Source organism: Hakea prostrata, chromosome 5, assembly GCF_041222555.1.
Source record: "Hakea prostrata isolate BN-2017 chromosome 5, UWA_Hpros_2, whole genome shotgun sequence".
Lineage (NCBI taxonomy): Eukaryota > Viridiplantae > Streptophyta > Magnoliopsida > Proteales > Proteaceae > Hakea > Hakea prostrata.
The window spans coordinates 161,948-186,877 of record NC_142604.1 but is presented as its reverse complement, the minus strand read 5'-3'; the positions used below and the strand labels follow the sequence as shown (position 1 = coordinate 186,877).

Here is a 24,930-nt window from a genome sequence, read left to right as displayed (position 1 = left end):
CACTGAACCAGAACTGAACCGAATTACCTAAAATAATCGGACCGAAATTGAACCAAATAACCCGAAACTGAATATCTACTTTCAACTGTACAAAGGGAACCCTAGAAAACTCTAGTGACTGTGTTCTACGTTTCTTCTGTGTTTTTTTTCTTCTTCAGCGAAGCAGAGATCAGGTTCTACCCGGTGGGAGAGAAAAAAAGCGAAGCAGAGAATAGGTCGCACTATGGCTGCAGATAGCGTTCCCAGTAAGAACGAGGAAGAGATGAAGAAGAAGAGAAAGAGAAAGAGAGCAAATAAGAAGACTCCTGCGTCTTCAGATGTGGAGAATGCTAATCCAGAAAGCGACGGCGAAGAAGAAGACACAACACCGGCGGCAGCAGTGGAAGAAGAAGATGTTGCAGTCGAGGGGAATCAAAACATGTCCGATGAGGATGGAGAAGGCGAGGAAGGCGAGGATAAGGCTGTAGATAAGATACAGCAGAAGAAGAAATTGCAGAATGGATCAGGAATCATGAGTAGTCAGTGTTTCTCTCAGTTGAGCATATCAGAACCTACAATGAAAGCGATTAAAGACATGGGCTTCGAGAATATGACCGAGGTAACTTCCTTCATTGTCTCATTAATATTCAACTTTTGTAACGTTGCAGAATTTTTCACATCAAGTTTCGCTTTTCCCCTAACGTGGTATTTATCTACTACTCTCTTTAAAAATTCAGATTCAAGCTAGAGCAATTCCACCACTTTTAGAAGGGAAGGATGTTCTTGGAGCTGCAAGAACAGGGTCTGGTAAAACCCTTGCTTTCCTTGTACCAGCCGTTGAATTGTTGTATCACATCCGTTTTAGTCCTCGTAACGGTACTGGAGTTGTTATCATTTGTCCAACAAGGGAGCTTGCTATACAGGTTAGATATTTGCTTCCTTTCTTCCTCTAAATCAAAACCTAATTTTTTTAGTCAAAAGAACTTGTTTTTGTATATTCAGTCGCTGAAGTAGTCAAACATCTGTTGCTATATGCTCTCTTCATGTATGTGCTGGGTTGCAATTTGAGGTTAAAACTGCTTAGTTTTATTGGAATGCAATATTTGATGGAAAAATGTTTTCCAGAATATGGTCTGCCAAGTTCAAATTTTAGATTTCATGTGATGTCTTTGTAGTTGTAGGGCCTATCTTTCTGATATAATTCTCAAAAGTTTTCTTCTAAAAAAGCATAGGAGTTACATATATATCTTCATGATTCATCCCATCTTCTCTGTCTGTTATGGCTCGTTGTGTCTTCTCCAACTCCACCATATTACCTTCTAGGTGTCACTTTACACAAGCTTATAATGGGAAGAGTATTTTATCAGATTTTTGAGAATTCTCTTAAGAGTACTGGGGGGGGGGGGGGGTATGACTGGATTCAAGCACAGCAATTACTTGAGAATTGTTTATCTTTTAAGACTATGCTGGCATTAAGCATCACCATCGTTTTGCTACTATCTTTTGCTTTTAATTTAGGAAGAAAGTCCTGTATAGAATTTTCACAAGAGTTATTGCAATTATTAACTAGTTTCTATTCTCTTTTGTCTAAATTTGCCAATATGCCCTTCCTGCCAACTTGTTGGAGGCACTTAGGTGGAGTGACATCTTGTGCGTTCTATAGATATTGAGTTCCACACATGCTAACGCTCTCCTCTATTCCCAACCTAAATGAACAGACTCATGCTGTGGCAAAGGACCTTTTAAAGTATCATTCACAAACTTTGGGGCTTATTATTGGTGGTGCAGCTCGAAGGGGAGAAGCAGAGCGCCTTGTAAAAGGAGCAAATCTGTTAGTAGCAACTCCTGGAAGACTTCTTGATCACCTTCAATTTACAAAGGGGTTCATATTTAAAAATTTGAAGGTAAACTGAACTCTGTACCCTCCCCATGCAAATAGTGGATGCACATGAAACTGTTTTATTTTATAGCCATTTCTATATCTACTTACTGGAAAAAATTTTTCCAGCGTTTATTTAGTTGTATAAGGTGCTTCTCCTTTCTCTTTCTGTCTGTTTATGTATTGATCTATCTTCTTTTATGAGGTGGGTGTTGGTTGTGGATGGTATGAGTGGGATGGAATTGACAGTGTCAGTATGTAACTGTTGATCTTTTTTTTAAAGGAATGAATTCAATGATTACTGAATGGATGTGGATGCAATTGATTTAGTCTAGCTTTTGCTTATTTCTTATGATTTTGCTTAGCTGTTTGTATCCAAGGTCCAGTTCCTGGCCCATCAGCTGATGTGATGAGTGTCTTCCATGATCTCTGTGAGAATACTTGAGACCACGGAGTCATTCTGCATCAGGCTTTTTCCATATGGTATTAGAAGTCATCCTGTTTTATAAACTTTAACCAGTGGAAGGACAGACACACAAGTGGTTTCATGTGAAATTTGAGTCTTATGTATACAGCTCTGATGTTTGTATCTAAGGCCCAGTTGCCTGGCCCATTAATTCATGTGATCTCCTGGTTTTTCCATGGTCTCTGTGAGAATACTTGAGACAACGGAATTGTTCTGCATGAGACTGTTCTGTATGTCATTAAGATTTTTTCTGTTTTTAAATGTTGACCAGTGAAAAGATGAATGAGCAATAATAAGATGTGAAATCTTAATATCTTGTAATGTAATTAGGCTAAATTTATTATATGTAGTTTTAAGTATGAATAAAACTTCACCAAGTACTATTGTATATGGAGTTTCTTAGTCGCTCTTTTATTATTTTTGCAGTGTCTTATGATTGATGAAGCTGACCGACTACTGGAAGCAAACTTTGAGGAGGAAATGAAGAAGATAATAAAGATATTGCCGAAGGTGAATATCTGGTTACTTATTATTGTTTCAAAACTGAATTAGCTAGACACTAAGGGGAAAATACTGATATAACTTGCTACCTTTATTTAGTCATTCTGACAGCCATATATGTTGCAACTTGCAAACTGGAAATGATGGGGGCAGGCATTGGTTGAACCTGTTTTGTTTGTGTTTGTTTTTTTTTTCTTCCTTGGGGGTAGTTGGGTGTGGTTTATCAGGGGATCAGCAGGAAATTGGCATGATGCTGTCAAGACTACACTGCATCTCAGTACTCAGCATTATATTGCACACAATTGTTAGGTGGGGCTGGATGTCTAAATTTTCTTTTCTATAGGCACACGCTCCCTTTGCATGTGCCTAGTTTGAGTCCATGAATGAGTTGGGTGGTGTCAGAATAAGTGGAATATAATGGTTAAAGACACCATCCATCTAGTGGTTTTGGACCCACTCTAAAGTGCTAGAAATTTTATAGTACATGCCAAGCCATATGATTAATTTAAGCCCAGCTTTGGCACACCTAGTGGGGTTCACCATTCAACTTCTCATGTGATGTGGACATTGGGGGTGCGAAGTGCCTTACGTAGTTCTCACGACGTTTTGGCTAGCAAGGTGTCCCCCTAGAAAGAGAGAGGGGGGGGGGGATGTTTCAACAGCAAGGTGTCGCCTAGGCAACACCTTGACAACTATGGTGTCTTACCATCCTTTTGAGCAGCACTGTGGACTTTTTCCATTGAATTCATTGGTAAAAGAGTTGGGTTATATGAATGCATACTACATGCTAATATTTATCATCTGTGTTCAAAATTGGCAACATTAATTTCTTAAGAAAGTTTTTAGGGTATAGCAATGATGGTGCCTGTTAAAATACCTAAAGACAAGCAAGGTAAAGCTGCCATTGGCTATGTATATCGTGAGGTGCTGGTCTGTTGACTTCAATGGACCAGTTTACCATGCAATATTCTTGTCTGTTAGCATAGCTGCCTTTATTGCTTTTATTTTTCCTTTTTTATTAATGAGGCCTTGGGCTTAGCTTAGTGAGAACTTTGTTTTCATTTTTACTGAACTTTTATTCTGAATGGATTTCTAATAAGATTATGAAATCAGAATTAGCAATCAATAATTATCTTACTCTAGCCCTTCTCTCTCTTTCCATTACATCTTCCTCTTTGGCACTGCTTTACCAATTTCTGCTATGGTTGAAACGTAACTGAATCAATATAAACATATGGTTGGTGCAATAGAAGCAATCAATGATTATCTCACGCTATCCCTTCTCTCTCCACTTCATCTTCTTCCTCTTTGGTGCCAGTTCCTTATGCTCGGGTACCATTATACTCATGTTGAAGCCTATTTTGCTCAAGTGGCTGAAATGCTGGAGCAGAACTAATGCTCTGGACATGTCCAGCATACCTCTTAGACTTATTTTTGTTGATGTGAACTAGGTGGTTCTTCCTTTTTTGCCTACTTTATCTCATTCCGTGTGTGGAGGCCATTTCAATATTTTCTTTGGCATAGTTGATTTCATTTTCAAAGATTTACTTAACTGGCCTGGTGGTTGGTTTAATTGAATAAGCAACTTTAGTGCCTTAATTATTTCTCATGTTCTATATATTTGTAATTAATTCCTAACAGCTTGTTTGGGATTTGTGCTCTGATTTTATTACTTTTGTGTTGATTTCTCTGTTATTTGAGTACTATTACTTGGACTGGTTGATTACATGTTGAGCTTTGAGCTGATGAAATAAATTTCAATTGTGTCAGGAGAGGCAAACAGCTCTTTTCTCTGCAACGCAGACTAAAAAGGTGTGTATTTTTTGCATAATTTGACTGGTGATTTCTTACTGTCATGATAAACTAAAAGAAGAAAAATACATGGTGCAGGTTGAGGATCTTGCTCGGTTGTCATTTCAATCTACTCCAGTGTACATTGGTGTGGATGATGGGAGGAAAAAGGTAAATAAATAAGTGGCAGGATTATTTTGAATATTTACTAATGTGAATATTTTGTCTATCCTTCCAGCGGAAAGAAGCTGATAAGATGCATGGTGTTGCAGGTCACCAATGAAGGGCTGCAGCAAGGATATTGTATCATGCCCAGTGCTAAAAGATTCATTCTTCTGTACTCCTTTTTGAAGAGGAATCTGTCAAAGAAAGTGATGGTTTTCTTTTCCTCCTGTAACTCTGTCAAATATCATGCAGATCTTCTCAGATACATTCATGTAGATTGCCTTGATATTCATGGAAAACAGAAGCAGCAGAAACGAACACATACTTTTTTTGAGTTCTGCAAGGCAGAAAAGGGCATCCTATTATGTACCGATGTTGCAGCTCGTGGGCTTGATATTCCTGATGTGGTATATTTTTTTTGGCTTTGCTTGTGTATGATTGCTGGAGACTGCCATTCATTTTAATGGTGTGAATAATTCTGACTTTGTCTTCTCCATCACTTCCCTTTTCCTACTCCTAGGACTGGATTGTGCAGTATGATCCTCCAGATGATCCCAAGGTACCTACTTACATGCAAACACAGTGGGCTTTTTGGTCTGCCCTCTTTTTGAGTTGTGTTGTTAATGTTTTATGTGCTTGTTATCATAGGAGTATATTCATCGTGTGGGTCGAACAGCACGTGGAGAAGGTGGAAGGGGTCATGCGCTACTTTTCTTAATACCAGAAGAGTTGCAATTTCTTCGCTATCTTAAGGTCTAGTATTCTTATAAATAGGAATATTACCTTAGATTCTATCTTAGGGAAGAAGTTTGGATAATTGAAGTTTGAATTATACATGAATATCCTATGTTTACTGGCAGGCTGCTAAAGTTCCCGTTAAAGAATACGAGTTTGATGAAAAAAAGCTGAAGAATGTGCAGTCCCAGCTGGTAATCTTTACTTCTTATTTGATAGTTTGATCTTTGATGAATTGAATACAAAGGACTAAAGTAGCTGGGGATCTGATGCAGGTAAAACTGGTGGCTGAAAACTATTTTTTGAATAAATCAGCTAAAGATGCATATAGATCTTATATTCTAGCCTACAATTCACATTCTCTGAAGGACATATTCAATGTTCATCGTCTTGACCTTCAGGTGCCAAAACTAGCTTTTGATTGACAGTGTTCAGTATATGTAATATTGCTTGATGATACCTAATTGACACTTCTTTTGGATTATGCTGGGCAGGCTGTTGCTGCATCTTTTGGCTTTTCATGTCCTCCAAAGGTTAACCTGAATCTCGACAGCAGCGCATCCAAGTTCAGGAATAAGGCTCGTAAAGTTGAAGGCACCCGAAATGGGTTTAGCGAAAACAATCCATATGGAAGAAAATCAGCAGATGATAATCGGCAGTTTGTCAGATATTAGCAAGATAGGATTTATCTTAGTGTCAAAGTCTCTTAGTTTGGGTTTCACTTCTTAAGTGCTGCCTTCAATTTTGGGTTCACTTGTATGTTGTGATATTTAAATTTTAGGGTTTTCTTTTCTTCTGTTTTTTGGATGAGAAAGTATAAGGACCAAATTATACGAGGAGCAAGGAGCAGTTGTACAATATTTTTGATAATGTAATTCTAATTTTTTTCTTTTTGGTTAAAGTAATTCTAAATTTTTGGATGAGGCTTAAATTGATTTTTTTTTTAAAGTTTTTGAGTAACTGAAAAGGGGATGCAGTAGTGGGGCCCTGATTTTTGGTGCTACTGCGAGGAACTGCAAGAGGAGGATTGAGATAAGGGCAGGAAGGTATGTTCAATATCTTATGTTTTTTGTTTTTTTGACTAAAAGTGAAGTTCTGTCACTCTGAGAATTTAGAGATGGATAATTTTGGTGTGTCTTCTGAGAGGAATGTTTTGCATCATGGTAGGTGATTTAGCCATAGAAGAAGACATGATAGACGGTTCAACCATGGAAGATGATTTAGCTATACCAAGAGTTTTATAACAACTTACTATATATGGATCAAAGAAACTTTAAGGTAGAATGCTGGAAAAGGCCGAGGCAGAGAATCTTATTAGTGGCATCAGAGTAAAGGGGGGAGCTCCACCTATATCCCACCTGCTATTTGTCGATGACTGTTTACTATTCTCAGAGCTAAAACTTGAGGAAGTTAACAATCTTAAGGGTTGTGTGGATCTCTTCTGTGCAGCCAGTGGACAGGCCATCAACAAGAAAAAATCCACTATAACCTTTAGCCCAAATACACCCCACAAATTTAGAAGGTGGTTTAGCAGGGTCCTAGGTGTCAAGCAAAGTGATGGACCAAAAAAATATTTGGGGTTGCCCACTGAAATTGGGGTGTCGAAGAAGGATGTTTTTCATGAGTTAATATCAAGGACAAAGGCCAAGACCCAAGGATGGAAAAATCTATATCTGTCATATGCCGGCCGTGAAGTTTTGATCAAACCAGTTGCATCATCAATGTCTATGTACACGGGCTCACACTTCATTATACCAGTGGGAACTCATGACTCAATTCGTAAGAATATTAGCAACTTCTATTGGGGACAAAGGGAAGATGGGAAGAAAGTGCATTGGATCTCGTGGAGCAGATTATGTAAATCTAAGGAGAATGGAGGTTAGGCTTTCGAGAGCCCGTGCTCCACAATAGAGCCCTCTTGGGGAAAGTGGCATGGAGGTTGATTCAAAATCGGATTCTCTTTGGGCACGATTCACCAAAGCTATCTATTACCCAAATACGGATTTTATGAAGGCTAAGGCGGGGAATAGGCCCTCTTGGGCATGGAGGAGTGCTTTTGTTGGTCGGGAGGTATTGGAGGAGGGTCTAATATGGGAGATTGGAAATGGAGAACAAGTTGACATATGGGACAGTAGATGGATTAATGGGCAGGAAAATTTCAAAATCTCAACTGAGAAACCGCCTCAGTGCTCAATTATGAAAGTTGCAGATTTGATTCATGGGCACACTCGTTAATGGGACTTTGAGTTAATTAATCAAATTTTCAATTGCAGGGATCAACAAGCAATCAAAGATATAAAACTAAGTTTCAACCAAAGGGAGGACTGACGTATTTGGGGCCCATCCCACAATGGAGTTTATTCGACCAAGTCTGCTTACCATTTTCTGGTTAACAAGCGGGAGAGAGAACAAGTGACCTGTGCATCTTCATCACGAATTCACAAGTGGGATGAAGTTCCAAAGAATGTATGGAAACTCATTTGGAGTGCAGCTTCGGTTCCTAAAATTAAATCTTTCTTGTGGAGACTGTGAGCGGAAGGGATGGCTACTTGTGAAAATCTCATCAAAAGACAAATCAAAATTGACCCCTCTTGTTGATGTTGTGGAGCGAAACTAGAGACAACAGATCACATTATCCCAGGGTGCCATTTTGCAAAGGCTGTCTGGTTTGGTAGCTCACTTTCTTACTTGGTCCCTACAGAGGAGCCCCCCTCGGTGATTGAATGGCTTCATTCCCTTTGCCACATCGAGATTCCATCGAAGAAGGAAAGGAAGGTGATGGTAAGTTTGTGTGTGTACATCTGCTGGTACTTATGGATTGCAAGAAATGATCGCATTTTTGGGACAAACAAGTGGAGCCCAGAGGAAGTTATTGAGAAAGCCCAAAGAGTGTGGGCTGAGTTTTGGACTGTTTGTAATCCTTCACCTTCTACCGATGAGACCCTTTATACTTTGAGAAATCATGGTGAGGAGCAAGGAGATGTTACTGGCCACCAAGCCCATAGGGTGTTCTGTGATGCGGCTCTTCCTCTTGAAGCTTCTAAGGGAGGAGTGGGTGTTGTGATTATGAATCATTTGGGCCAAATACAAGCAGCAATCTCAGAACCAATAGATTTTGGGGATGCACTTGTGGGGGAAGCTATGGCAATGAGAGCTGCTTTGGTTGAATGTCATTGACAGGGACTTCATGACATTGAAGTTATGTCGGATAACCACACTCTTATCAAGTAGCTGCTGAATCAAGAACCTCATCCCCCCATACGAATTGGTGGAATTCTCTTTGACATTGGACTCTTGAAGGAGGAATTTGGAAATTGTAATTTCTCTTATATTTATAGGGATTGCAATGGCATAGCCCATTCCCTAGCCCGAAAGGCACTCACCATTTCTTCTAGGACTGAGTGGCCACTGTCCTCCCCATGGTTTCATGAGGTGTTATCTTCTTTTGTTGGGACTTTGCCCCTCTTTCAATGAAAAATCTTTTTTACCAAAAAAAAAAAAAAAAAACTTTAAGGCCTATAACAATAATAAACATAATTACACTAGAGTGTTGAATAATGTAAAAAACAAGTGGATAACTGACTTATATCCATACCATAAGTTTACTACACATCAGTATGAACTTTGAAGCAAATCACATATATACTCGAAATTCGTGCATATGTGGCTATGTAAAATCATTTTGTTCACCCACTTTATTGTATGCATGCTAATATAATGAATTTCTATACAAGATAGAATGGAGTGAGACTTCTTTGGAATGGAAAACTTCTTTTTATAAGTACAGGGAAAATAGAGGCTAGATCAATGATGGAGGCAATTTACAAGGATTGAGCAAAGCGTAGGAACTAAGAGTACAAATCAAAGAGATCTGGTGCCATGAGAAAGAATACCTAACCATGGTCAAAGACAACAACCAAAACATATGGACTCTAAATTTGATATCCCTTATGGTTGAACTTTGAGAAATCACTAAGAATTTTAAACCATGTGATATCCTTTGAGAAATCACTAAGAATTTTAAACAATGTGACATCTGATCCAACCCTCTAGAAAAATGGTTATTTAACTAATTCCATCTAATTTTGTTGAGAGCAATATAGATATCTTCAGGGTACTTGTAAGAACTATTTTAACTAAATGCATTATCTCTTTTATCATTAAAAAATAAAAAGAAAAAATAAAAAGAAAAGAAAAGATGATTAAGCTATGAAAGAAAAGAAATGCATCTAAATTAAAAGACATAGGGGTATTTGTGGGTATTGAAATAAAATTAATTAAAGGTAATTTTATATTTTAACTATTAAGCTAATTAAAAGTATTTTGAGATTTTAATAATAATATTTTTTGAACATAATTTGGAATTTAAACTAAAATATATTTTTAAATTAGGGTAGTTTGGGATTTAAAAAAAAATATTTAACGGTAAAATTAGAACTTAACAGAAAAAGCTAGCAGAAATGAAGCATTTGATAACTTTGCTAGGTAAGAAGAGATGTATTTTGATAACTTTATTAAGGTAAGTTTGGGAATTTGAAAAATATTTAACGATAAAGTTAGAACTTAACTGAAAAAGCTGGCAAAAGGGAGGCATTTGATAACTTTTCTAGGTAAGAGGAGAGGTATTTTGATAACTTTACTAAGGTAGTTTGGGATTCAGAAAAATATTTAACAATAAAGTTAGAATTTAACTGAAAAAGCTGGCAAAAGGGAGGCATTTGATAACTTTGTTAGGTAAGAGGGGTGATAAGTGATAAGAGGGGGTCCAAGTGCCTAAGAGGCGAGGTAAATGATATTTACCCTAATAACAAAATTATACACAACTTTTTGTTAACAAAATAATTTTCATAATTTAAATCAAATATTTTTTGAGCCAGAATAAAATAAAAACTCTGTAGTTTTTGTAAAAGTTGAAATCTTTTAGTGTGAAAATTTTGAAGCCTACTCTAGTCGAAGGGATCATGTTAGGCTGGTGATTTTGATGTGATGTCTCTTGTGCAAGTGTTGATAGACGTTATGTGGATTCCATTAAATCTCAGTTGCTCAAAAGAATGGTTTGATTTGGTTCAAAGGAAAATGGTTTATTTCACTTAAGTTGGTATAATTTACCTATGTTCTTTTGTGTGGTTTAAATTTAATGAAATCCACGTGATATCTATTCAATGCTGTGCACCACAAGCACCTCCACATCAGAGCTGCCACCAACCTAGCAAGATTTGGCTGATGATTAAAATTTTTTTACCGTTGATATTTAAGAAAAAAACTACTTGGTACTAATTTAAAATCTATCTTAGCTTTTTATGAAAACCAAACAGGTGAAAAGCCACAAAACACAATGACCTTTCCACCCCGTTATCTTTACCGTTATAAAATTTCTCAGACAGGGGGAGTTACAACTCATTGTCTAGGTAGCAACACACTCACTATAGCCGTGGCAAGAGAACCAACACTAGCAAGGCGTTAATCCTATAACTCTGAAGAATTCCAACATTTCTTAGGGAGTTTGCACATGAAGCAGGAGGAGGAACTAAGAATTGCAAGTGAAATTGATTAAGAAGGGATTTCAAGGTGTATGGGGAGACCTGGGAATACTCTAGAACCAACTCACGAATTGTATAAGAAGGATGAGATCTGAATGAGAAGTTGTTATATCAAATTACTTTTGAGACTTCAGAATTGATGCGAACCATATGAACTGGGGTCAACCGAGTTCAGCTTAATCCTTTATCCAGCCGCTTGGCTTCCCTCAGAATTCAGTCTTCGGGCTGGCCCCTTAGCTTTCCTCGGAATCCATATTTCGGACTAGCCTCTTGGCTCTGGACTAATCTTTCGGCACTCCTCAAAAAAAGGTTTGCTGGCCCAGCTACTTGGCGGTAGATATTTTTTGGACACACACTTGACGCATCTCTCGGCCACCATTCGTCAGAACGACCGTACTAGAATAAGAAGCTATCCTTATACACCTATAGGCGTGCTGAGACATTAAATTCAGCATCGTACCTATGCATTTAATGAATTGTGCTTATCGAGGGATAAGCCAGAAGGCCAAAATTCCTTTGCAAATTGCTTCTAGCCATTTTGTCGGGGGATCAAAGCAAAATGTGTCCCATTTGAATTCAGTCCATGATATAGATATATTCAAGATCGTTAAAGAGTGCTTGAATCCAGTTGCTTAGTGCACAAGCAAGCCACCTTCGCCTTGGTTCTCCCTTTAGGATTCGGATCAAGCCATCCAACATTTGGCATCCATCTTCTCTATGGTATCTTCTTCACCTATAAAAACAGTCAAATTGGACCTTGTTAGGTAAGTCGAGTTAAACCTGCATAAACTCCGGCACCTACCCAAGAGAACTTCACTTCCCCAGACATTTAGTCATCTCTACGATGATCTATGTTATCCAAAACTTGACTTTACCATCAGAGGCGGCTTCACGTCCATAGAGGTGGTTTGCTCTCACGAATTTTCTTTGATCCACTGGTCCCAGGTTCAATACACTTCTTGGTTGAATTGGAGCTGACAGATTTTGGAGCAACATAAATCATCAAAGAATTTACAGCCTATCTCTCTAATCTTTGATCTTATTCCTTTGTCTTCTACCTTCTCCTTTCCTCTGCCACGATTTATCTCAATACAAGGAGTTTTTTTTCGCTGGGTTAGCTTAGTGCTGCTACTCCTTCGAGTTTGAGAAAAATACATATGGCGATGGTGGAAGACATGAGAGCGAACGTAGAGAACTACAATCTCTCAGCAGTAGCGACAAAGGAGAAGGTGGAAGCGAAGCTCCAACGGTGGAAGCATAATCTTCTATCACAAGCAGGAAAATTGGTATTACTCAAAAAAATAAAAAAATACACTAACCTGATTCTGGGAGTCCTGTTTTTTCTATGAAAATCAGTGATGCTCTTGGAGCCTGAGAATAGCTTTTAAATGGATTGTGATTTTTGGTTGAGGTAAAAAAGAATCTCATCTGGATGTCTCTCTTATTCTGGTCCAATTCAATTGGAGTTTAATCCAATTTATTTGAATGTTCTGTAATTCTTTGAGCTTCAGTTTCAGGTTGAAAGGAGTTTGATTGACCATCCATTTTGATGTAAGTTTTTGTCACCCAGAAAACCAATTTCCATGAAAACGGTTTTATTTGTTTCTCTCACCAGCACACTCTTCCTAGTTATGATCATAACTAGTGCTTTCAACCTTACATATTATTCGATAGATTGGTCATCTGCAACTGTTAGCACTTCTACTATCAATCGAACCTCCAATATTTGATCCGTCACATCCCTCTTTAAGCAAAGGAAGACCAAGAGTATCTCTTTCTTTTTAGCAATCGTCCTAGGAATAACATCACAGCATGTCTATGGGTAATTTTTTTTTTTCGGATTCTTGTATTTCTGGAAGTAGCTTTTTACTTATCAATAATTTGTAAATAAAAATTTCTACGTACTGCAATTGTAGTAGGTTCATTCTTCGACTATAGATGACAATACACAAGGCACTCATACGGTATGTATTTAGATTTATATGGTAATACATTTTTTTTTATTTTAAATTTTATATTGTACCTTACATTCATTTGTATTACTTGCATATTATAAATAACATCTGTGCTGTAGAAACTACTGATAATTGATAGTACATAACCTGCTCAAGATTTTAATTGCATGAACTACTGATAATTTTAGAATTCATAGTATGGCTTCCACAAAAAGCAGCAAAACCAACAAGATGGAAGGCCCCTAGGAAGACAACTTAAGCGTTGAAGAGTTTGTTTATTCAAAATGCCATTCATCTTGAGCGATTAGACCTTTCAATAAAAACATATGTTTATGTGTCAATACGATTGAGCCCAATAAATAAATAAATAAATAAAAGAATTGTTTGGCCTCCCAAAAACACAAGAATTTAGACATGTTACCTATTCATTGATTTCTTCCCATGTCTCAATATGTGACCATTAACAAGCCTACATCCATCAACATACATGATATATAATGAGATTACTGGGTGTTAATTCATAGTCTTGTGGTAATCTCATAATGAATGAAGTGAACAAGTGTTGATTTTCAAGCTACTTACCTAGAGGTTGAAATAAAACATTAAACTATTATCATAAATCTCATACTGAATGCATAATAAATGTCTGGTTTGAAAGAGTTGTTCATCTCTTCTTATTTAAAAAAAATAAATAAAATTAATTGAGGGATGAAATGCTAAATACCTTTCCTAGTTTCAGAATCTAAACAAGGCATGTTCCTTAGTTGTTTGATCTTCCTTCAATGCTTAAATCTATGTTCTTAAAGGGCACTACGCAAAGAGATGTTGGAACTTATTCTAGCCATGCTTAAAACATTGTGTCTCTAAGTACTATATATATATATATATAAAGATCAACAGAACAAAATTGTTAAACAGAATGCATGCATTTTGCATGAAAAGAAAACATACTTGTTTGAGATGATACATAAGCCACTTAAGAACCTATAGAGGTCACATTTTCTTTTTTGGTAGATAAGAGTTCACATCTATAGTGTGTTATAGTGTTAGCTACATTTTATTAAGTAGAAAGTGTAAGAAAATGAGAAAAACAAGATTGAGGGTTTTTATTTTCTTACTTGTTGTTTGGAGAATTTTAGAGACACGCTAAGATATATTGCAAAAAATACGGACATCTCAAAAAAAAAATTCAATTGGAAATCACATCCTATGATGTCTCTTAAAATTGCAAGTACTTCTCGAGTTTTCGTTAATAATTTTCGTTAAGTCATGATTCAATAATTTTGTAATCTCTAAACTACCCTTGTCTACTTGTGACTTTACACGCTTGCCTTGATTTTGGAGATGACAATTTTCAATGTGGTTTTTTTTTCTTCTCTTCCATCCATGAGTTTGTGTTCTTTTATTTTTGAAATCCCTAATTTTAGGATATAAACAGCAGAATAAAAGAAACCACCATGAAAAGTAGAACCAGCTTCTACTTATTTCTTTCCATGGCTATTATGGTACCTCCCAGCTGAAATTCCACCTTACACAATCAAAACTACTGAAAACTATTCCAAATTCAAACTAGAAAGAAATCCCAATTAAGGATTAAACAAAAAAATATACTTAGGCTTTAGGCAGGTTCTTCATAACTAATCCCCATTAATGTTCCCTTCCAACTCTCAAGAAACAAACCCAGATCCCTAAAGAGTGGGGTTTTCTTCATTCAAAACATCTATTCTTTGCAACAAGAACTTCCTGTGTCAAACTTTGGAATGTCAATTTTAAGTTATGATTTGTAATATCTTGGTACACTACTCTTTTCTTCTTGTTCTTGAGTGAAAGATTCTGGTTTCTTAATTAAATCAATGCTTGCCTCTATCCCAACTTACTATGTGCATTATTTTGCATTACTTGACAAGATATGTCAAAAATTAGATTCCCTGGCAGTTTGATTCTGGAATTATGACTGAAGATTGAGTTTAAAATCCTATGATGTTACCCAGATTTTTCAGAATTTAAAAACAGGAAATCAAAATGTAACCATGCATCAGCTCTAAAATAAACAGTCAAAAATCGCTATTAAAATAATAAATAAAATAAACTAACTTGAGGAGTTGTTTATCCAAAATTAATAACAATCAAATTTTAGGAACATTCCAATATAATTGGTGAAAAAGCATAGACACCCTAAGACTATGTCAATTTTGCAATAATTCTTAAAATGTATTTTAAATTTGCACAATAGTACATTTTGCTAGTAAATTATGTTAAATCATAGTTACATAATATTATATTTCCTAATTTTTTCATAATTTTTTATGATTTTACAATGTTGTGCTTAGTAAAAGTATAATTTTAAATTTCATCTTATTTTTTTTTCTTTAAACTCCTTCTTCTTCCTCTATTTTTCATTTTATATTAGAAAAAAAAAAATACAATATCAGTATATTTGTCATTTCATCTAACCAATTAACAATTCTACTATTAAAAAGGGTAACTATCACTTTAACATAGTTCTTCTAGAATTCTATGTTTCTTGTCAATTATCTTGATACGTCACTAAAGTTTTACAAATTAATTTTATCTTAGTAACTTAGACTTGCAAAGATAATTCATAAGTTAGTTGTTGAAAGATTCAATTAGAGGATGCAACATATAGGTGGAACACATTTCTAGTTGTTGGTTTGTCTTCTAAAGGTAGAACAAGAAACTACAATTCAGGCCCTGAATCCATGTAATTAAATGGTTTTATAGTTGTAACCCTAGAGTCCTAGACACAAGGTATTTTATTTAAAATCCAAACATGACCTTCTAAATCTCTGTTTATCATATTACACTACATCCTCTTATTATAATCTCTTTCACTTTTTTTAAAAAAAAAAAAAAAAACTTCAAATTTTCACCTTTGGGCCTCACATGTTTGTGTGGTTGAAAAGCCGTCGGGAGCAGTTCTGTGCCCCCCGACGGGGTGAGGATCCGGACTTTCATCAAAATATCATCAAGAAAGCAAATATAATAAAAAAAAATGACTGCTAAACTAAAAGGGCTTCTAAAAAGTTGGAATCATGAAATCATAATTGGGAGGTGGTGGTGGTTTTTGTCAAGCTAGAAATCTCTTGGGGTTTGTAAGTCAAGATTTGATAATAGAGAAAGTAATTCTTTGGAACCAATTGCAATTTCTTATGACAATATAAAAGCTCTTAATTTTGTCAAAACATATCGACTTCAATTACAAGTTGGGCTATCAAGCTATTATATCCATTATGGTTCAGATCGCCCGACCAGAATAGACATACGAATCAGTCCAAGGGTTCAAAATTGGTCTGGTATGGCTCATGTGGCGCTTCTCGACTAGGCACTTCTCGAGGGGATGCTTGCTGAGAAGTGGATATTGTAGTGACACCCAGCTATCATGTTGGGACTTCTCGGCAAAAGTAACATCGAGAGATGATCCAGTGTATCTGCGTTCTGACGTCAATCTTCGTATTAATTTTAGTATTGAATGCACTGAGAACCATGAAATGCCCAGTACCATCAAAGAGGCTTCTTATTCGCTCAAGCCACCCTTGAGTGCCACGCCCCACGTTTTGTCTACCCAGCTCGGGATCAGTGTCCCATCAATGTCAACGTGAGTTTGATTTCGTGATTCGTTGAGATCACGCCCAGCTGTCTTGCACATCATGTCCTTAGCTTGTTGATCAAGCTGCAATCTAGAAGTCATCCTGACCCTCCAATTGAGATAAAGAGATCGTAAGGTTGGGGAGCATCCACTAATTTCAGAGGTATGGACCTACTATATATCCCATCGCCTATTATCACTAAGGGTAAGACTCTTGAGCTCCAGCCATTACTCACCTGCAATCACCCAAAAAGATATTCTCTTTTTCGTCTTCTTGAGCATTTATTTTTCTAAAGGAAGACCCTGAGTTCCTCATTTTTATTGACTTAATCATTGGATGTGGCTTCCCGTTCTCAGAGGCGGCCCACTCTCATCCTTGTTTTGTCATCAGGAACCAAATTTGAACCAAGAGCAAACCAAGGGGACTTCAGTATTCTTTTGAAACAACACAGGCCAAGGCATGTGAAATGAAGATATCCAAATAATACATGAAACCTTTTCACAAGGTCTTAATTTTCTTTTTAATTAAAAATATTTACAAGAACGCCCGAAAAACAAATAGAAGTAGTTAATTTGTATTATAAAATTTATTCTAAAAATACATAACAAAACATAACCTAAAAATTGGTGTTTCTTTTTTCTTCTATTCTGATAAATTCATAGTTTTATGAAAACCTCAAACCGTTTCCATACTTTGAAAATGGTAATTAAATTTATGAAAAAACTGTCATTTTAAACATAAAATCAATTTTTGTCATTTTATAAATGTTCCTTACATTTTAATAATTGCTAATATAATTTAATTATAATAATTTGACCCTATTAGGTAGTTGGGAAGAAAGACAACAAGAAAGTTAAAAGAACAAAACATCATTAGTAGAAGATGGATTATATTTGCAACTTCAGTGATGGATTACCAAAAGCTACCTTATTAATGTTACTACTGATGGATGATTATAAATTTAAGGGCTATGTCAACCATTAAAGTACCAACTCTTGTGGAGGAATCTTAGTTCCAGACCCGCCGGTTCGACTCATACGGAAAAATGTAGAATTTAAACACGTCCGCCAAGCAGCCTCGTCTGACTTTGGGCCGCCCATGATAGGCGGACAAAACTTGCCTCAACCTTCGAATTAAGGGTCTGATAGAGCTATGGGATAAACAATTAACACATGTTGTCCATTCATTGATTTCCTCCCATGTTTCAATATTCCTACGTCCATCAACATAGAGAATATTGGGGTGTTAATTCATAGTCTTATAGGTGATCTCATAATAAGCGAAGCAGACAAGATTAATTTTCCAAATACTTGTTTGATTTGAAAGAGTTGTCCATCTCTTCTCATTTTTTTATAAAATTCTTTAATTGAAGGATGAAATGCTAAATACCTTTCCAAGTTTCAGAATTCAAACAAGGCATCTTCCTAATTATTTGATATTCTTTCAATGCTTAAATCTATGTTTTAAAGGGCATTGGGCAAAGAAATGTTGGACCTTGTTCTAGCCATACTTAAAGCATTGTATCTCAAATTATTTTTTGCATGAAATCAACATAACAAAATGGTTGAACAGAATGCATGCATTATTTATGAAAAAAAAAACTTACTTCTCAGAAATGATACATAAGTCGTTTACAAAATCTATAGAGTTCACATCTAACGTGTGTTATAGTGTTAGCTACATTTTATTATTAGTATTTTTTTTTGGATTTGAGGTTCATCCGGACCATCTTGCGCGCAGCCCCGAGGGGATTCAAACTCTAACTTCATATGTGGAAGCATTGGTCTTTTGCCAACTGAACCACCCGTCGGGGAGTTAGTGTTCTCTACTTCTTTGAGATTCTTAAAATTTTAGGATTTGAACAGCAGAATAACAGAAACCTCCATGAAAATTCCACCTTGCACAATCAAAACTACGAAAAACTAACTGGAAAGGAAACCCAATTGAAGATTAAACAAGAAAACATACTTTAGGCCTCATGCTGCTTCTCCATAATCCAATTCTGAAGAAACAAACCCATATCCCAAAAGAGTGGGGTTTTATTCATTCAAAACATTCTTTCTTTGCAACAAGAATTTCTTGCGTCAAAACTCAGAATTCCAATTTGAAGTTCTGATGGTAAGTATATATCTTGGTTTGCAATTCTTCACTTGTCAATATTTAGCATTACTTGACAAGCAAATGTGAAAAATAAGATTTCTTGACAGTTTGATTATGAAATTATAACTTGGGATTGAGTTTAAGATCCTATGATGTTACTCCAGATTTTTCAGAATTTAAAAACAGAAAATCGAAATGTAGCCTTCAGCTCTGAAATAAATAGTCAAAAATCTTAAGTAAAATAAATGAATACAATAAATTTAATTGAGGAATTATATATCTAAAATTTATTTTAACGATCAAATTTCAAAAACACTCTGAGATAATTGGCGAAAAATAAAGACACCCTAAAACTATGTCAAATTGACAATGATCTCCCAAAATATCTCTTAAATTTGTACAATAGTATACGCTCTGTTTCTAAATTATGTTAAGTCACAGTTAGATAATCTTATAATTCCTAAATTTCTATTACTCTATTGTGATTTATAATGGCGTCCTATGTAAAATACGATCATAAATTTCATCTTATTTCTTCAATTTTTTTTTTTGATAAAGTATTTCTTCATCTTTAAGTTCTTTCTTTTTCTTCTATTTGTCATTTTGATATTATAAAATATAAAGAAATGCAATAAAGGTATATTTGTCATTTCATCCTACTAATTATTAAATCTACTAGAAAGAGGGTGACTGTAAATTTAACATAATTTTGGAGTTCTATGCTTTTTGCCAATTATTTAGGAATGCCTCAAAAACTTTTTCAACTTAATTTTTACTGAAGTGGCTTCGACTTGCAAAAGTAATTTATAAGTAAATTGTTGAAAGATTCAACCAACAGATGCAGCTTTTAGGTAAAACCCATATGTTTTTGTTGGTTTGTCTTCCAAAGGTAGAACAAGAAACTACAATTCAGGCCCTGAATCCATGTAAAGGGTCTTGTAGTTGTAACCCTAGACACAAACAATTTTATTTAAAATCCAAACATGCCCTTCCAAATCTATTTTTATCATATTAAATTACATCTTCTAATTAATTAATCTCTTCCTATATCGATATAGTATTAACACCTAAAGTTAACAAAAAAAAGTCAAAGTTTTTTCATGGAAAAAGTCAATGTTTGAATTAGAAGTAATATAATCCCCACCAAGTCTCTAAATTGCGTAATTGAGGCACTTTGAAAACCTTGTCTAGTTTTTTCTTCTACTTTGAAAATGCAAGGAATGCCATCAAATCTTTTACCAACAAAGATTTTCGTAGCTCACCCAAAAGCTAAATCTACACTAAAATAAAGAGAAAACACTAACCCCTGAAAAGTACTAAAACGCTCCCATAGAAAGTGTCTTTGACCACCTCTCAACACTTGATTGACTATAATAAATTGGTTTGAAGATATGGATCATTTAAACATAATTCGATGCCATTGAGGTTGATGTTCACCTTATTTTTATGACCCAAAAGCATTTAGACAGCGAAATGGACCCCCAAACAAAATGGTCTCTCTTTCATGGAAACTGATTCAACTTGTGACATTATTCTCTTGCCTTGCACTTTATTTGCATTATCAAAAGTTGAGGGTGGGGGAGGTGATGCACCCTCTTTCCTTGTTCATGTTCATGTTTCTTCCTATGGATGCTATTTTTTTCCGATTCTACGTTAGTGTCTTAAATAAATTTCTTTCTCTTTGACCCTAAGTAAAATTTATACAAGGCAGAGTAGGAGAGATAGTGACAGTAAACATCGATGGGCTCTGAAGGTGAAGATTGACAGAAACATCCGCGTAAAGCAGTGTAGAAGCAATCATCAAAATATCATCAAGAAAGCAAATATATAATTAAAAAGAGTGATTACTAAATTAAAAGGCCTAATGAAAAGTTGAGCTCATGAAACTCATAATTGGGTGGTGTTGGTTTTTGTCAGCAGGAGAGATCTCCTGAGGTTTGTAAGTCAAGATTTGATAACAGAAGAAGGATTTCTTCTTCTTCTGATCCATTTGCAATTGTTTATGATAATAGAAAAGCTCTTCACTCCTCATTTTGTCAAAACATATTGACTTCAAATTACAAGGCATTTACGCCAAGGCATATTGAAATAATACAAGAAACTTTTTTCTTAAGGTTTTAATTTATTTTTTTTAATGAAAATATTTTCAAGAATGCCTGTAAAACAAATTCTATTCACTTTGCTTCTTGTGATAAAATTCATAGTTTTATGAAACCTCAAATTCTTTTTTATTAAGCACTGTTTATTCAAAACATTTTTATACTTCCAAACAATGAGTTTTTCCTTAATTCTCTCATGCTATCGAGAAATTTCATTTATTTTTGTTCTTCTCTTTCTTTTTAATTATTTTAAGTTATCATTTAGTTGCTTAGCTTATTTAAATTCAATGACATTACCCCATAAATCAACCAGTGAAAAAACCACAACTCTCTTATAAAAGAAGTATATACATTGTTCTAATATTGGACAATATTGAATGAAACTTTGATTCTCCATCCCTAAGGGCCTGTTTGGTTATATGAATCCAAAGATTCCAAATCTCTGGATTCATAAATGGGAGATTTCTACCCATTTAGTTTTGTGAATCCCTAGATTCATGAAATTTAGAGATTCACCTTTTTATACTAAAAACATGAATATGTAGATTTATGGGTACGAGGTGAAATCCAGAGATTTCACGCCTACTATAAAACCGTTGAATATTTGAACCATGACTCCATAGATATTTGTTCATGATGAATCTATAGATTTCATTCAAAAGATTCTAGCTAACCAAACAATTAATTTTATGAACCATGATTTTATAAATTTGAGGTCTATAGATTTGAAATCTCTAAAATTTTCAATTCTCCAGACTCAAGTAAGCAAACAGGCTCTAAGAAAATGAAACTTTGAAGTGACTTTTAAGTGATAAGGGCAGACTTAATATTAAAGGCTTCTTTATAAACAAAAGGATTAAAGGCTTCTGTATAAACAAAAGGAAAGCCGAAAAGAGGAGGAGAACACGATTATTTGTTCTAGGCAACCTTAACCATTTGCTCCTGAAAAGTTTTTTCAGTATCTTGATCTTAAGTTACAATTGTAGTCCACTGACCATTGTATTAAGGTTTATCCCTTGACTTTAAATAACTCTACCTCCAGTAATTTATATAAGAATTTTTTTATTTTCAATAGTTTTTTCTGTTGTAGAAAATGTTGAAATGGAATTTTAATTTTTTATTTTATCCCATCTTTTCTATGGAACCCATCTATATCTTGAAACTATTGTCCTCTAAATGTAGGACAAGTAGCTATAACTCAGGGCCTGAATCCATGTAAAGGGTCTTGTAACCCTAAACACAAGTTGTTTAATTTAAAATTAGATCCTAACATGTTGCCACAAATCACTCTCTATCAGATGAATTTTTATAAGATTAAAATAATATATTACAAAACAATACCATTCTGGAAATGGGGAACCACCTACCAACTATATTGAAAAATGTTGGAATGTATAAAGACATTATTAATTAATGCATGAATCAAGTTTTTGGTTTACTTAATAATGATTGTTCACTTTTAATATTGAACTTAATTATTCCGTCATCAAATACGCAACTATCATAGAAGTATTATGTCACATTTTTTTCTTTCTTCTAGGTGTCTGAGGTTCATCCGGACCAGTTTATGCACACCTTGATTACATCCTCAGAGGGAGGTTTATCGTTCGCAAGGGTCAAATCCATGACCTCTCCACTGAGAAGTATGGATCTTACCACTCTACCAACCTTGCATAGTTAAGATTAAGCAAAGAACACATGGACGGGCAAGTCCAGTGCTCAAGGCTTCTGTAGAAGTAGAGTTTCGAGGGGGATTCTTCAGTAAAAAAAAAATCCTGAGAGGTTGTTTTAATGTCTTCACCTCATTAACTATGGTCCACCTGATTAGAATAAAAAGGGCAAACTCAATGCCGAAAGCTGGAGGAGAGGGCAATTTTTCTACGTAGCCTTACCCCATTACTTTTTTTGAGAAGCTATTCGATAACTTGATCTCAGGCTACAACCATGATCCACCCCCTTTTGAATTAAACAAGGAATGTTGGATCCACAAGGATCTACATTATTCATACAATAATTAAAGCATGTGTTATGAATATGATCAACGGAAGCGTAAATAAATAAATACCTTTAGTGTTCTTGCTGTAGGTTTGCCTTCTCTTCTTTCCTTGAATCTTCAGAAGTATTTCACTATTTGAAATATTTTGCTTGAGAGTGTGTGGAAACAATCTCAAACTCAAATATATCGTGTAAGAGTTACGAATACCCAAAAAGTTATTTATAATATAAAATCCTAACATTTAACCACAACCACAATGGTAAAAATTAGTAATATCCTAACTTAATAACCATAATGAATATGAGCCCAGATAAAACACCAATGTTAGTTAAACCTATAACCCAATAAGGAATGCCAAGAAAATTTCTGCTCAAAGCTGCCAGTCAAAATTGATCTGGTCTCATTCTCTGTTCCATCATCTCTTCTCTTTCTGTTCTTCACATACTTTGTTGCTTGCAAGGCTTTTCATCTCTTCATTTTTCTAAAGTTTGGCGAGGTGATCTACCCTCTTTACTTGTCCATTTTCAAGTTCCTTATTTAGATGGAATCCTTTTCGTTTTAATGTTTCTTAAATAAAAATTTTCCCCCTTTTGAGACAAAAATTAAAGCCAGAAATACTGCAAGACAATGATGGGCTTAGCTGAAACGAAAGGACAGAAGTAGATTCAATGATATGCTTTTAATTGAAGATCTTATCATCAAAGAAGTTAATTCTTCAGATCTAATCACAATCACAACTGACAAAATAGAAGTTCTTAGACTTTAATAGGAGACAGTGAAATGCAAGAGAGACCCCATGGACAGTATTTTCACAGGATTCAAATTCAAGAACAGAGCAACAAAAATGAAAACCCAGAAACCAAAATCTAAAGAAGAACATCATCAGGGAAAGAGAATTTGTATCCCATTGAAGAACTGATTGGTTACAGATGAAGTAGTACATACCAATAATTCAATTTTTTATGTACAATACAAAGAAGAATCATAGAAAACTAGAAACTCTGCTTCTCATATCCTAACTCTATAGAGTTTTATTGGATCAAAACTCAGGCTTTCCTGCCACTAAATCGAAACCAACTTGAAAGAGAAGAACTCTGCAGCAGTGACTGTTGTTGTTTCAATTGTGATTGGAATTCACAGCTGAGTTGTGTCCCTTGGATGGACCAGATGAAGGACTCGAGGTTCCTTTAGGGAAGTAATTGAAAACCAGTCCTCGAATGCGAAAACTTTTCGTGTATTTGGGCACCTCAAGCTCCGAATTCTGATCCATTGAACTCATCTGAAGCTTTTTGCTGATCATTTCTGTTCTTCCCAATCGAGAACCAGTGCAAAACCCAATGGAGAGTAGCAGAAGTAAGAAGAAGAAACAAGAAAAGCAAGTAAATTTTGAAGGAGCAGAAGAAAAAGAAGAAGAACCCATTTGAGAGGTGGGAGTTTTTGATGGATTGAACTCTTTTTCCTGAAAGATTAGAGATTTTATACGTACATGGGGGAAGAAGAAGAAGAAGAAGAAGAGTGAAGGAAGAGAGCAGATGAAAGGGAGAAAAAAAGAGTTATAAAAAGGCAAAATGCACACCAACTACTATTGAATTTTGGATGTCAACGGTTGAAATTGGGAACCGCCCAAGTTCTTAGAATCTTAGCAATATGAAATTATAAAAGTCCAAGTACTCTTTTCGTGTAAATTACATCTCCATCCCTATATTTATATACTATTATATTTACATCCTCTTCAATTTTTTCTATTACAAATGTCCTCTATACCTAATATGGTTAGTTATGAATAGAAATGGATACATTTGCATTTATTAAATCTTCATATAACTAACGAAAAGATTGGAAAATAGTATAACTGAGTGCAGTGCACATATATGCCAAATAATTGGTTGAGAAAGCAAATAAACTATGAGACTATTTTGAATTTTTCAAAATTTAAAATCAAGCTTTAAATTTTTCTAAAAGTAATTAAGAATTTTTTTTTTTTTTTGAGGTTCATTCGGGCCAGCTTGCACACCCCTGATTACATCCTGAGAAGTTGCTTTGTCGTCCACAAGAATAAAATCCATGACATCTCCATTGAGAAGTATGAATCTTACTACTCTACCAACCCTGTATT

The 24,930-nt window shown here is 35.2% G+C and overlaps 1 protein-coding gene across 1 annotated transcript; it reads left to right on the top strand.

Annotated features, from left to right (window-relative positions):
* LOC149014233 (P-loop containing nucleoside triphosphate hydrolases superfamily protein) lies at window positions 1–6,847 on the top strand. The gene is made up of 12 exons (XM_089156214.1): window positions 1–598; window positions 717–902; window positions 1,698–1,883; window positions 2,751–2,834; window positions 4,596–4,637; window positions 4,716–4,787; window positions 4,889–5,188; window positions 5,302–5,340; window positions 5,430–5,534; window positions 5,642–5,710; window positions 5,792–5,917; window positions 6,011–6,847. The coding sequence occupies exons 1-12, from the start codon at window positions 224–226 to the stop codon at window positions 6,188–6,190; spliced, it is 1,764 nt and encodes a 587-aa protein (XP_089012340.1). The 5' UTR covers window positions 1–223; the 3' UTR covers window positions 6,191–6,847.
* Window positions 6,848–24,930: the final 18,083 nt, after the last annotated feature.